General features: G+C 48.4%; 1 protein-coding gene across 2 annotated transcripts in view; it reads right to left on the bottom strand.

Moving 5' to 3' along the window:
- The window catches only part of ZCCHC14 (zinc finger CCHC-type containing 14), a 49,535-nt gene that overhangs the window by 10,242 nt on the left and 25,849 nt on the right, over positions 1 to 13,444 (bottom strand). Inside the window, exons 4-8 of one of the 2 annotated variants that reach the window (XM_027513854.1) lie at positions 5,896 to 5,967; positions 2,944 to 3,053; positions 2,119 to 2,213; positions 1,983 to 2,037; positions 735 to 1,014 (exon numbers count right to left, since the gene is read on the bottom strand). In XM_027513854.1, coding sequence (XP_027369655.1) covers positions 735 to 1,014; positions 1,983 to 2,037; positions 2,119 to 2,213; positions 2,944 to 3,053; positions 5,896 to 5,967 — 612 coding nt within the window. The remainder of the gene's footprint in view (positions 1 to 734; positions 1,015 to 1,982; positions 2,038 to 2,118; positions 2,214 to 2,943; positions 3,054 to 5,895; positions 5,968 to 13,444) is intronic. The other variant, XM_027513855.1, reaches the window with a different exon arrangement.

The following is a 13,444-nucleotide window of genomic DNA, read 5'->3' as shown; positions in this document are numbered from 1 at the left end:
CCAGCAGAGGGCACTCAGAGTTCAAACATCCCATACAGGTGTAATTTACCAGAGACATTGAAACTTGAAAGAAATTTCAGAATTTAACAATGGAAAAAAAAAATGCTTCTTGTCAAAATTCTATTGTAAAAATAGTTTCTATGTAGGACTGCTTGAAAGATATAAAATTCATCTATTCCTTTAGCTATTATGCCCTTAATGAAGCCAGGTCATCAGCCAGCATTTACCCGGGTCAAAGTATGCGGGCTCCTTTAAAAAGGCCTGCACTGAGGGCTGTCTAAGCAAGGTGGGGGATGCAAGCTCCAGAATCTACTACTTCTACCCCCCACAGGGTGGCTGGAGGCACAACACTCTTCACATCACATACAGCAAGTATCTACTTGGGAAGACCCCAAACTACCTTTAAAAAGCTGTTTGTTCACAAGCAATTTATGTTCCTTTTTTTTTTTTAATTTTTTTTTAAAATTTTATTTTTAAACTTTACATAATTGTATTAGTTTTGCCAAATATCAAAATGAACCAGGCAGCTTCAAATTCAAATCCATGGCCCCCTTCAGCGAACTCATGGAACCCGGGGAGCACGCATCTGGCAGTGTTAAGGACCAGGTGGCATGACCTCCACAACACACGCACTGCTGAAACCCAGCTCGGTTCCTCTGGGAACGAGGTCCGAAGAAAGAAAGATTACCCGAGACAACAAGCACATTCTATCTGCCTGCCAGTAACCAACGTACCTTCTCCATCGTGAGCTGTTTAAAGACAGGGTAATACTTGTGCAAACGCAGTTTCCGAAGCCAGTCTAAAATCCCATTTTGCTCCTGGGTCTGCGGGGCCTGCAGGCTGGACGGCATCAGGATGGCGGGCGAGCTGTCCATCGGGGTCCGGTAGGCCAGCGCCGAACCTGCACCCCCCGAGTGCGAGCAGTGGGGCAAGGCGGCCGCACTGGCGGAGTGCTGCACGTGGTGCTGGGCGCTGCCCTGAGAGGACGGGATGCCGGCCACTCCGCACACAGGCCTGCGAGGACAGCAGACAGGTGGTTTTCAAAACTCCACGGCCTCCACTCAAGACCAGCTCCTCTATCCAGACTGCATCTGCGGCCCACTTCACCACTAGCGTTCAAGTTGCAGCCTCTGCCACCACACCCCCGCCCCAGTTGACCATCTGTGGACATGGACGTGTGCATGCACCTGTTCAGACACAGCGCCTGAGCACATGTACACACACGTGTGTGTCACCACCAGACTTCTGGTTGAGCTGTCTAGTTTTTTTCTGTTGCTTCTATCACAGGATAATACTAACATATACTAAAATCAACTCCAAACATTTTTTTTTAAAAAGTAAATTCCCGAATGCTGGAAGGAGCAAAAGCATCTCTCTCTGTGCCAGCCCCTTCCACACTAAACTGCAGACCCACAGATTCATCATGTGCTCACACACTCCAGGTGAGGGATGAACAAGAAAGGCGGGACACCAAAGATCTCCTTGCCTGACTGGCGTCCATAGGACTGTGTGTGTGTGTGTGTGTGTGTGTGTGCGCGCGCACGCACGTGTGTGTGTGCGTGCATGTGTGCGCGCACCACCCCCCCCAACATGTGAGGTCAGCCCATTTTAGGGCCCCAGCTGGCAGAGAACCCAGACAGCAGCAACTCTGACCCTTCATGGGCTTAATCACTCCCTGAGACCTTGTAAAAATGAAGATTTTCAGAAATTCTGGTTTCCTAGAATGTACAGGGCCCAGAAACTGGCATTTGCAATAAGGGTCTTTGGGAATTCTAATTCCAGTGGCTCAGAGAACCCCTTTTTTTCTATTTTTTGAGAAATCAAAAAGTAGATTATCTCTATCCAATTCTTATCCAATATTACTAGTCAAGACTAAGATCAAGAATGCCTTAGCTCCAGAAGCAACTGCTGGCACACAGTGAGAAGCAAGCTCTGCAGCAAGGCTGCCTGGAAATGCGCGGGTCGCACGGGAGAAGTCTCACCTTCCAGACACGCCCATCATGGTACCAACTTTAGAAAGGGAAGGGTTGCCAGGACCTACAAGTTAAAATGAGAATAATTCATTCACAGACCGTAAAAATATTTCTACTTTTACTGAATTACATTTTACAAACTCACTTGGACTTTGAAGCTGTTGGGTGGGAGAAGAAGTGCTGAAAAATTTCTTAACATGGTCATTTTTTAACACATGAGAAGGTAACGAAGCCAAATACCTAAAAAACAAAGAGTGGTTTTTTCAGCATTAAAATGTATTATTACCAAAAAGTAACTGGGAGAGAAATTTTAATTTTCAATTAAGAGACATTTGTATCAGAGAAAAACTAAACAGAAGCACCTTAACCTCTCATCTTCCTGCTTTATTCAGTTTAGTTCTTGGCAGGATTCGTGGGTTTCCTGGAGCCCCTTCCCACATTCACACTGTACTACACTGTATGAACAGAGTCTCTCTGGGCCCACAACACGGGGCCTGTGGTCTCAGCTGCCAGGGGGCACTCCAACGGCGGGCCCAGTCCCGGGCCCTGGCAGCAGGGCTCCCTCTGTAAATGTGTACAGGACAGCATGCAGGACACCCTCTGGGTCCAGAGTCTCTGGACCCAGGAGACGTTTTATTAGGTCTTCGTTTCATCCTTTCTACTACAGAAGAGAAAGGATAACCAGATTTTATTTCATAAGACTGTCAAAATTACAGTACATGTTGGCATATACTTCAGAATTCCTTCACTTGTATATCCTCAAAAGCATGCCTAGGTTAAGACCCTTCAAATTCTCTGTAACTGAAGAGGAGACGGGAACCATCCAGACCACGTGTCACCTGAGCAGCCCCTCCGTGACCAGGCGGCCCAGCCCCACCTACACCACCGACGGCCGTCGGTCCACCAGTCACATGGTGCTGCTGCAGGGGGCTGCTCCCCGTGGCCTTATGGGGGTCAGGGGGAGCATTACCTCAGGTCCGCTTCCAGATCCATATGGTTTCGCTCTACATAAAAGGAATCTGGGCCAGCTAAGCAAGGAATGAATTTCTCCAAATTTTCTTCAGGATACAGCTGAGACAACTGAAAGAGACGAAAAGGCACAGGAAGTCTGGCACAATCTACTTAACAGAACCAGGACTCCTCAGTGTGAGAAACACCTGGGCAGGTGTGAGGAGGTGGCGTCTGCTGGTGTGAGTCTGGGCTTCTGCATCCACTGGGATGCAGGAAGCCACAGCCCACCACAGCACAGGGAGCTGGGCGGCAAAGCCACCACATCAACCCAACTCCAAGAGGGACCTGCCCTCTGAGGAGACGGCACACGAGCTGTCCAGCTGCAGCAGAACACGAGGAAGAGGCGGCTGCCATACACGCCCCACAGGCTGAATGAGGGTCAGACAGCAGCCGGCCAGGAGCCCAGGCACGGGGCAGGGAGACTGTGCCCTCACTTCCGAGCTCTCTTCCGTGGGCGGCAGGCCGCAGGGAGCCTCTGCAGGTGGCACAGGGTGCAACGGCTGTCCCGGGGGCCAGGCAGGAAACCCCATACCTCCCCCTGGAGCCTGCTCTTCATCCAAAGCAGAAAGCCCACAGGTCACAGGCCAGGATGAGATGGCGCCTGCTCTCAGAGCTCAAGCACAACCCCCAAGTTTCTGGAGATGAGGAAGAACACCTTCCTGCCTCTGGGAGAGGAGGAAGAAGAGGAAGTCCTCCTGACACTGGTCTTTTCTCAGGGAAGGTAAAAACAAAACCCCTCCAACCCCAAGGAAGGGCAGGAACCCCTCCTGAGTGGAAGGGCCTGCATGAGCACAGAGTGGACCAGGTCAGCTGGTGGGGAGGGAAGGGCAGCGATGCTAAGGAAGGGCAGTGATGCTGAGAAAGGGCCCAACCCTGTGCCTGGAGCTCGGGCTGCACCAGGACAGGGAGCCCCCATCCCCACTACAAATCTATCCCCAGCGCCCTCCCTGGGAGTGGAATCAATGGGGCAGGCAGACCTGCTCTGTTCCACAGGTGAGGCAAGACCACGCCATACTCCTCTTGAGACTCCAGGGACCAGCAGGTCTCTCTGGAGGAACCCAAACGCAGCTCTGCTCCTGACAAGACTAACCCGAAGCCACATTAATGGTTTGATGGATTCCATTTCCAGGCTAGTTTCTAGACATGATGTCTAACATTCAATCAAAAATTATAAGATAAAAAAGAGGTGGGAGTCTATTGTCAAGATAATCATTAGAACCAGACTCAGAAATAACCCAGATGTCAGAGCTATCAGATGACTTGAAAATGAACAAAAACCCCTAAAATCATGGTACCAGAGATGAAGAGTTCAGCTCATGAGCAACCTGAACAGAGCTGAGGAGAAACATCCCTCAACTTGAAGACAGGGTCAAGTACACATAACTCAAGGCCCAGGAGAAGAGAGAGTGGAGCAGAAGAAATACTGAAGGAGGTGATGAACAAGACAGTGAGGCAGAAGCCCAGAAAGGGCAAAGGACCCAAAGCCAGGGGAGTGTCAGCTGCTGCAAATACCCAGACAAGAGCGGCAAGGTCTGCCAGCATGAGCGGAGTCCAGAGAAGCACTTTTCCACAAAACAAGTAGGGAGGCCTGGAGGAGAGGAAACTCAGTGGTCTACATGGTGCAGAGGAGCAGGAGAGCCCGGGGCAGGACCCACATCCCTAAAAAGAAGGTCTGTGGCACTCTTCAGGGCAGGACAGGCTGAAAAAAGAGGCATGATCGAGCAACTTCTGTCCAGGGTGTTCAACTAGATTTTCTCCCATGGGATGTTTTCCCTCATCTTATAATCAAACTAGACAGCATATTAAAAAGCAGAGACATTACTTTGTCAACAAAGGTCCATCTAGTCAAGGCTACGGTTTTTCCAGTGGTCATGTATGGATGTGAGAGTTGGACTATAAAGAAAGCTGAGCGCTGAACAATTGATGCTTTTGAACTGTGGTGTTGGAGAAGACTCTTGAGAGTCCCTTGGACTGCAAGGAGATCCAACCAGTCCATTCTGAAGGAGATCAGTCCTGGGTGTTCACTGGAAGGACTGATGTTGAAGCTGAAACTCCAATACTTTGGCCACCTGATGCAAAGAGCTGACTCACTGGAAAAGACCCTGATGCTGGGAAAGCTTGAGGGCAGGAGGAGAAGGGGATGACAGAAGATGAGATGGTCGGATGGCATCACCGACTCAATGGACCTGGGTTTGGGTGGACTCCAGGAATTGGTGATGGACAGGGAAGCCTAGCATGCTGCAGTCCATGAGGTCGCAAAGAGTCAGCGAGCGACTGAGTGACTGGACTGAACTGAACTGATAATCAAACTGCCAGCTGCACTCTGGAGACACTGCAGCCGTGCTGGCTCCACTCGGCAAAGGTGGCCACTTCAGATGCTCAACTGTGGCTAAGACAGTGGTTCACCGCCTGGCAAAGGCCAGGCTGGGCGACTCTAAGCATGCAGGTATGGCGGTATGTGTATGGCGGTAAAAAGGTATTTATTAGTGCAGCTTGCTGTTGAGATGGTATTTGTTGAATCAATTTAAAAACAAGCAGCTGCCTTTCAAATTTTTTTAATATTTGAAAAAATAAACACAAACAGGAAGATTCGACATGTACACACACACAAAGGTGGAAGCAGGTGGAGTCTGCGCTCACTGCCGCCTGTGCCGCCCCTCCCTCAGCTGTGGCGGGAGAGCAACAAACTGCCATCAGCCAAACAGCCCTGGCACCCGAGGACTCACACCCTTCTGCCCCGCCCAGTTCTCAACAACGGGAAGGAGTGTGGACCACATGCCGCACCAAAGTGGGAATGCCCACCCTGCACTCACTGCCCTGGCTCAAGGCAGCATCCATGGGCATCAGGCTGCCTTCTGACCGTGATGAATGGGACCCTATAACTTTTATAAGAGCCCTTAAATCACCTTACCTTTGAAATAAATTCAGTCACTTCAGAGGAAGATTTGGTTACTGATGTGATTGAAGAATCAGACCACAAGACCTTAAAAACAAACAAACCAACCTTAAAAACAGACACCACATACTCAATTCACAGCACATTCTTCCAGGGATTCACAGCCAGTACATGGCGGTAGTGGGACGAGACTTTATATATATAAAAGCCTCGTGTGTTTATATACCCCTTGGTGTGTTATAGAAAAGATGTTCATGTAACTCTAGTCCATTAAAGCTTAACTTCCTGTTTTGCACAATTATTCAAACATCACTAAGTCACTCATGTGTGGAGTCTAAGGTTGCCCCTTAAAGCGTCATCAAGTCCCTGATGACCCCGACTGCTTGTGTGCACAGCCCCTGATGTGGGAACCCCCTGCTCAGGTAGGTCAGTCTATAAGACGCTATGAGAGGTGAGCCCGTCCAACAGTGAGAGCTCCCGTTCAGGGCTGTGGCCGTGCTGGTGGCCCACAGGAGTCTGACACGAGTCAGGGCAGTTAGGACCAGGAGAGCAGGGACCAGCTTCCACTGCAGGGGGCGGGGGAAGGACGCAGCAGAGAACATCAGAAAGGCCTTTCCAGAAGTTCTACAAAGCCTGGTACAGCGGGCACAAATGTCCATCTTCCCAAATAGACTGTGAGTTCCCTGGGGCAGGGGGCTGGCTTCCTAGCACTGCGAAGTCGCTTCAGTCGTGTCCGACTCTGTGCGACCCCATAGACGGCAGCCCACCAGGCTCCCCCGTCTCTGGGATTCTCCAGGCAAGAACACTGGAGTGGGTGCCACTTCCTTCTCCAGCGCATGGAAGTGAGAGTGAAAGTGAAGGCGCACTGTCTGTGCTCTTTTCCACCTACGTCAGCACAGACACCTGTCAGAGGCTCTCCTGCACTGAGAAAGGCGTGCGCTGAGCTCAGGAGGAGCGAGGCAGGACAGAGGGGAGCAGATGGGACAGAGGGAAGCAGGGCCCAGAACAAGAAAGGGTAAACCATGAAACCATGACGTTCACCCTAAAGTCCAGAAGCACTGGAGGATTTCAAGTCAGGAAATAAAATGACTGAGTCTTCTGTCACCCAAAGGGAAGCATTACATGCACACTGATGTAGAGAAACCAGAGCTTAGAGATAATCAAGCAACTCTCAAGCGCCCAGCACCCGCCGGCCTCTTGCATGTTTGCTGACGGTCTCCCAGGCCTGAACTCAGGGCTGGCATCTCTCCTCCCTGTTGAAATTCACACGAGTCCCTTTCTACTCTGGAGCTGTCATAGCACAGAACAATTACTAAGCTGTGTTTTTCAAGCCCCAACAAAATACAAATCGATCAAGGCAAGGAACCTTTCTCCTTTCTCTCTGAATTATCGACGCCTCCCAGAACTCATCACAGCAAGTGCTAGCATTTTTTAATGAATGTGCTGTGCGCCATCCAAAATCTACCTACACTAAAATGAAAATACCTACACCATTTTTTTCTGTTTGAAATAATTAAATCTTTTAACAACACTAAAAACAAGACTCGGGGTAGTGAGCTGCTCCCCACGTAAAACAGCAGTAGCAGCCACGATTCAAGGTGAGAGCTTTCTCGCTTTAGATACGTGACCCAAGCACTGTTGGCACTGTGGTTTTCAAAGCAAAACACGCTGCACATCACGCGCACGAACACACCCTAACTCAGCTCAGAGCATCGAGCCCAACACCCAGATGGTGAGCACAGCACAAACATACCGTTTTACACTGAAACAGACAATCTGCTTCCCTGACCATTTTACATTTAAAGAGGGACAACTATTCTAGGTAGCCTGCTCCTGATATAATCTTCTTTGACTTCCAAAAGGAGTTGATGTTTCCACCCAGGGCAGATACAAAGCAACGATTGGAAACCAGCTGACTTCAGCAACACACCTCTGCAGGAATCGCAGACTGACCTGACCCAGCCCTGAGCCAGAAGAGAGGCCAGCCAGCCCCCAGAGGAGTGTGGACCAGGAGAGCAGCCTAGCATCTTGCCACAAGCTAGAGACACGTGATCCAGTGAGTCCAGGATAGCATCAGTCATAAGCTAACCCACGGTTCCTGTACCAGCAAGAAAAAACACTGCCAATCAAATGCTGCCACAGTCGCTTCCTATCAGCTGCACTCACTCAAAGAGCCACTGAGACCTAAAGAGATGGACTTCAATGTATCTTAAACATACACAAAAAAGCATACTGTGCATAGAACAGATAAGTATTTCTTCACACTCAGAGTCTGACTCCTCTGACTCACTGTCTGTCTTGCTCTCAGCACCCTCTGGTCCAGGGGCAGCAGCTTAGGAAGAGGCCCTGCTACTCAGGTCACAGCCCTCATGTGGGAAGCCCTCATGTGCCCAGTACCACCAGACCTGCCATCAGGCCTCTGAGGAGCTCTGGAGCCAAACACAAGGACAGGCAGAACAGTCACAAAGGACAAGGCAGCCTGGAAGCAGCACGGACCACGTGCTTTTAGAACTGTTTTTAATGCTAAAACTATCAACGGTTATTTGCTGTGAACTACAAGCGGAAAACATCACCAAGAACAGGATGCTACGAAGAAAGAACTGTCAGGGAACAAGAGTTCTTCCAAGTTTCAAACAGGACAGCAGAGGTGAAAAAGTCAATTCAAGATACAGAAGATGAAGGACTCTTCCACACAGTAAATCAAAAAAGTCAAAGGGAAAGAAAATAGAGGCAAAAAGATATAAAATAGAGGGCCAGTCTTAAGGTCCAACATGCCGACAGCAGGAGTTCCAAAATAAAACTGAGAAAAATGGGGCAGAGGAATCAAAAGAATGATTCAAGAAAAGGTCCCCAAGTTAACGGGCTTAGGCAAAAAGGGCTGATGCGTCCCAGCACAGTGGATGGAAACCTACACCCACGTGTGGCTCTGAGAAATGTGCGAGTGACTGGAACCAAGCAAAGGTCCTAAAACTTCTAGAAACTGTAGAACAGAGCCATGCTTCTCAACAGCAACAGTGCAAGACAGGAAATAAGAAGTGCTTCCAAGCTCCTAAGGAACATGATGGCTGGTCTAGAGTTGTATTCCCGGCCACGTGTCAGGACAACTGGATAAAGACACTGCCAAACGTGAAAGTCGGGAACTGTGCCTCCCCAGGACCTTCTCTAAAAAGCTACAAGAACCAGAACTGACCTGCAACAAGAGGTGATCTGCGAGCCAAGAGCAGGGAACCAGAGCTGGAAGGGAAGAGGGGACCCCAAGGTGAAGACACGGGGGCCCTCAATGAGACGGTGCCAGCCTGAGTCCAGGTGGGAGAAGGGCCACAGCTCCAGAGGGGGAACCAACGGAATGTCGGACCCATCTGAACACAACCAGGGAAAACTTTAGGGGCAAAGCTGTTTTCCAAGTACGCGTTCCCAAGCAACAAATAGAGACAATTAACCCCCGGAAGAGCAGAGCACCGGCAAGGAACAGCACTAAGCGTCCACCACACGGCCCGGGAGCCACAGCCTCCACGCAGCCAGGCTGCCGCACAAGCACCGGTGCAGCGTGTCCCCTGGTGACGCGAGCACGCACACGGGAGTCCCTGCACACGTGGAGCTGATGGGAGCAAGAACTAAGCAAGAAGCAGTCGTTAGGACTGGCCCTCAGCTAACAGTGAGGAGCGCTCAGGGCAGTGAAGGCTGTTTCAAGATGGAAAAGCAAACTTTTAAAGAAAAACACAGCACTAAAATAAATGTGCTGTCAACCCACTCCAGTATCTTGCCTGGGAAACCCCATGGACAGAGGAGCCTGCTGGGCTAGAGTCCGTGGGGTCGCAAAGAGTCAGACACAACTGAGCGACTAAACAGCAACTGGGTTCTCAACAGAGACGGGCGTGAGAAGAACGGGGTTTTTATCGGTCCTGCTCCACAGTTCCTCTTAAGTCAATACAACTCTCCCGTCTGCCAGGCATTTCAAGTGTTTGGGTCATGTTCTGGGGTTTTTTCCCACCCTGTCCTTCATGCATAATAAGTAAAGAAAAATATACTTTAAAAAAAGTTTTAGTTATTCAACAGTGAGTTTGGGAAAGCTGGTATATGTGGACATTTCTACATGGATACAAAATCATTTTGTATTTTAAAAGATTCTGTCATCTGCTTCCTGGATTTGATTTCCACAGTAACTAGTAACTAGCAATTACAACTTCAGCAAAAACAAAACCAACTCCATGGAAAAAAAAGAACAGGAAACTCAAACTCCTACTTGTAGTCTATTTGTTACTTACATCTTCCTATAAAAAAATAACCTTTCATTTGCATCCTGGAAAACAATGACACATAAAAATTAAAACTAGAGATAAACAAGGCTGAGAAAATGGGTGGCGGGGGGGCGGGGCACGGGAAGTGTCGCTGACTTTTCCCTTAATAAGTGAAAGCTTCCAGAAAAAAACTGCTTCCTGAGTCTTCCTACACTGTAAGCAACAGAGGGCACACCACCCCGTGGTACGGCAGCCACTCCTAATAAAGGTTTTTACTGTTCTGGCCATAGTACAATAGACATTCATTTCCAAGTTCAAAAGACAACCTATTTAAAGGACAATTTATCCTAATTATTTAGGGTTTTGTGGACAAAAATTAATCCTCAGGTAACTTCTAAAAGTGTTTTACTGAAGTATAACTGACACTGAAATGCACATATTTAAAATGCACACTCTGACCAGTTTGGACACACGCATGCACCCACGAAACCATCCTTCTGGTCAATGTAACGGACATGGCCATCACCCCTCCCCAGCAAGCTACTGACCTGCTTTCTGTCACTGCAGATTATTTCACATTTTCTAAATTTTAAACCCGGAAGGAGCATACTTTCTTCCCTGGCTTCCTTCACACGTGTAATTATGGAGTTCTCTCTGTCCATACTGCATCAGTAACCCGCTCCTCCACGCCCAACAGCCCACTGTGTGGTCACAGTACAGTGTATGCCCAGTCTCCCGTGATGGGTATTTGGGGCCTTACAAACAAAGCTGTTATAGACATTCGTGGACAAACCTTTGTATGAACACATACTTTCATTTCCTTTGGGTACTGACCTAGAAGTGGGGCTGATGAGTCATATTTTAGGAGCATGTTTAACTTTTTAAAAAACTGCCAAACAGTCTCCCCAAGTAGTTTCACCATTTTATGCTCCCAGGACAGTCCTTCCACATACCTGCCTGCAGTTGGTGTGGTCAGTCCTGCGGACCTCAGCCGTTCTGATGGGCAGGCAGCATTAGCTCGTGGTGGGTTTAACTGGTCTCTTCCTAACGGCTAATGACACTGCACATCTGTTCACGTGTGCTCTCTGCCCTCCACACATCTTTCCTGGTAAAATGTCTGTGTATTTTTTATTGGGTTATTTTCTTATCATTGACTTCTTGAGAGTTCTTTTTATAGTTTGAATACAAATCCTCTAACACACACGTAATTTACAAATATGTTTCTCCTAGTTCTGTGGCTTGTCTTTCAATTTTCTCCACAGAGCCTTTCAAAGAGCAAGTTTTAAGTTCTGATGAAGCCTAATTCATCCATTTCTATGGGTCATGTTTTGGTATCCTACCTAAGAAATACTTGCCTGTTAAGTCACAAACCTTTTTTCTGTGCTTTCTTCTGGAAGTTCTATAGTTTATGCTTTATGCTTAGGTCCAAAATTAGTTTTGAGTTAACTTCTATACAAGAGGTGAGGTTTGATCAAGATTCTTTTTTCTTTGCGTATTGTTGTCTGCTCCAGAACCGTCTGTTGAAAAGACCAACCTTTTTCTTCACTGAACTGCCTTTATACCTTTGTCAATAATCACTGACCAGGGTGGTGTGGCATCCAGGGCCTTAGCCCAAAGCGGAGGAGGCCTGGCCTGCAAGACGGAACAGTCACCACCGCCGACCCCAAGCCCAGCCCAGGGCGACCCCAAGCGGAGCCGCAGGCAGTGGGAGCCTGAGCTGCTCTGGCTTCATCAGAGCGCTGCCTGACCCAGAACATACGGAGCACTCGGGGCAGGGAGGGACCTCAAGCCTGACTGATGGCGCCCGAGCAGCCTCTGTCCTTCGGAGGGCCACGGTTCCCTTGTTTGGTTTTGTTGGCGACACTGAGCAGCATGCAGCGCCTTAGCTCCCCAACCAGGGGTCAAACCCACGCCCCCTGCTTTGGAACGTGGAGACTTAACCACTGGACTGCCAGGTAATTCCACAACAATAAAACTCTTATCAGAAAACTCAAAAATGACTCCTTATTACCTTGGCTTAGACAAAGATTTCTTAAATACAAAAAGCACAAGTAACAAAGGAAAAAGTAGGTAAACTGGACTTCTTCGAAAGTCAAAACGTCTGTGTGTCAAAGGACAGCATCAAGAACATGAAATAAATTCCCACAGAGTGGAAGACAGTATCTGTAAGCCAAAAGGCCCGGTAATTCCAGTCCTAGGCGTATATCCGAGAGAAACGAAAGCATCTGTCCACACGCAAAACTGTACACAAATGTTCACAGCAGCATTACCCATAAGAGGCAAAAAGTGGGAACCACCCGGAAGTGTACCAGCCAGCTGCTGAGCGGGCAAACAGAACGTGTCCATCCACACGGTGGAGATTCACTCAGCCATCAGAAGGGAAGTACCCACACATGATACAACACAGATGAGCCACGGAAACATTATTTGCGCGAAAGAAACCGATCACAAGAGATTACATATTGTATGATTGCACTCATGAGAAATACACAGCACAGCCAAACCCAGAGACAGAAAGTGGATTAGTACTGCCTGGGACTTGGGGAGGAGAAGAGGGCAATGATTGCTAACAGGCATGGGGCTTCTTGGGGTGATACAAATACTAAAATTAAGTTGTGGTAATGGTTACTAAATTCTGAATAAATTGTAAAAACACTGAAATTTTTTTTTTCTATTTTTTAAACAATGTATTTGGCTCCACTGGGCCTTAGTTGTGCCATGGGGGACCTACCTCCCTGACCAGGGATCGAACCCTGGCCCCCTGTACTGGAAGCGCAGATGTCTTAGCCACTGGATGACCAGGGAGGTCTCAACACCGAACACTTAAAATGGATGAATTTTATAAAATGGATGAATTTTATGGTATATGACACCTGTCTCATCAGAAGTGTAAAAAAAAGTCACTTAGAAAATTTTAAAAATGTTTCATCTTTAAAAACACCAATGATATTCTCCCAAAGTCTTCCAAACAATCAATTGACCATGTATGTACACGTGAGAGCAGCTCTGGCCCCAGGGGTGGCCCCTGCCCCTCTCAGCATCTCGGTGTCAGGGCCCCTGCACTTCAACAGCAGTGCTGAGATCAGGTAGTGAGTCCTCCAATTTGTTCATTTCAAAACTGCTTTGACTGCTCTGTAGTTTCTTCCATATACATGCTATTTGTTACTCATTCACTTATTTACATAGGCCGCACCACCAGCATGCAGTATCGTGGCTCTTCCACCAGGGACCAAGCGCGGGCCACGGCCGTGAAAGTGCCGCGTCCTAACCACTGGACTACCAGGGAATTTTCTCCATGCAAATTTTAGCATCATCATGTTGATTTC

Source organism: Bos indicus x Bos taurus, chromosome 18, assembly GCF_003369695.1.
Source record: "Bos indicus x Bos taurus breed Angus x Brahman F1 hybrid chromosome 18, Bos_hybrid_MaternalHap_v2.0, whole genome shotgun sequence".
NCBI lineage: Eukaryota > Metazoa > Chordata > Mammalia > Artiodactyla > Bovidae > Bos > Bos indicus x Bos taurus.
The sequence above is the reverse complement of the archived record's forward strand: the minus strand, read 5'-3'. Positions and strand labels throughout refer to the sequence as shown.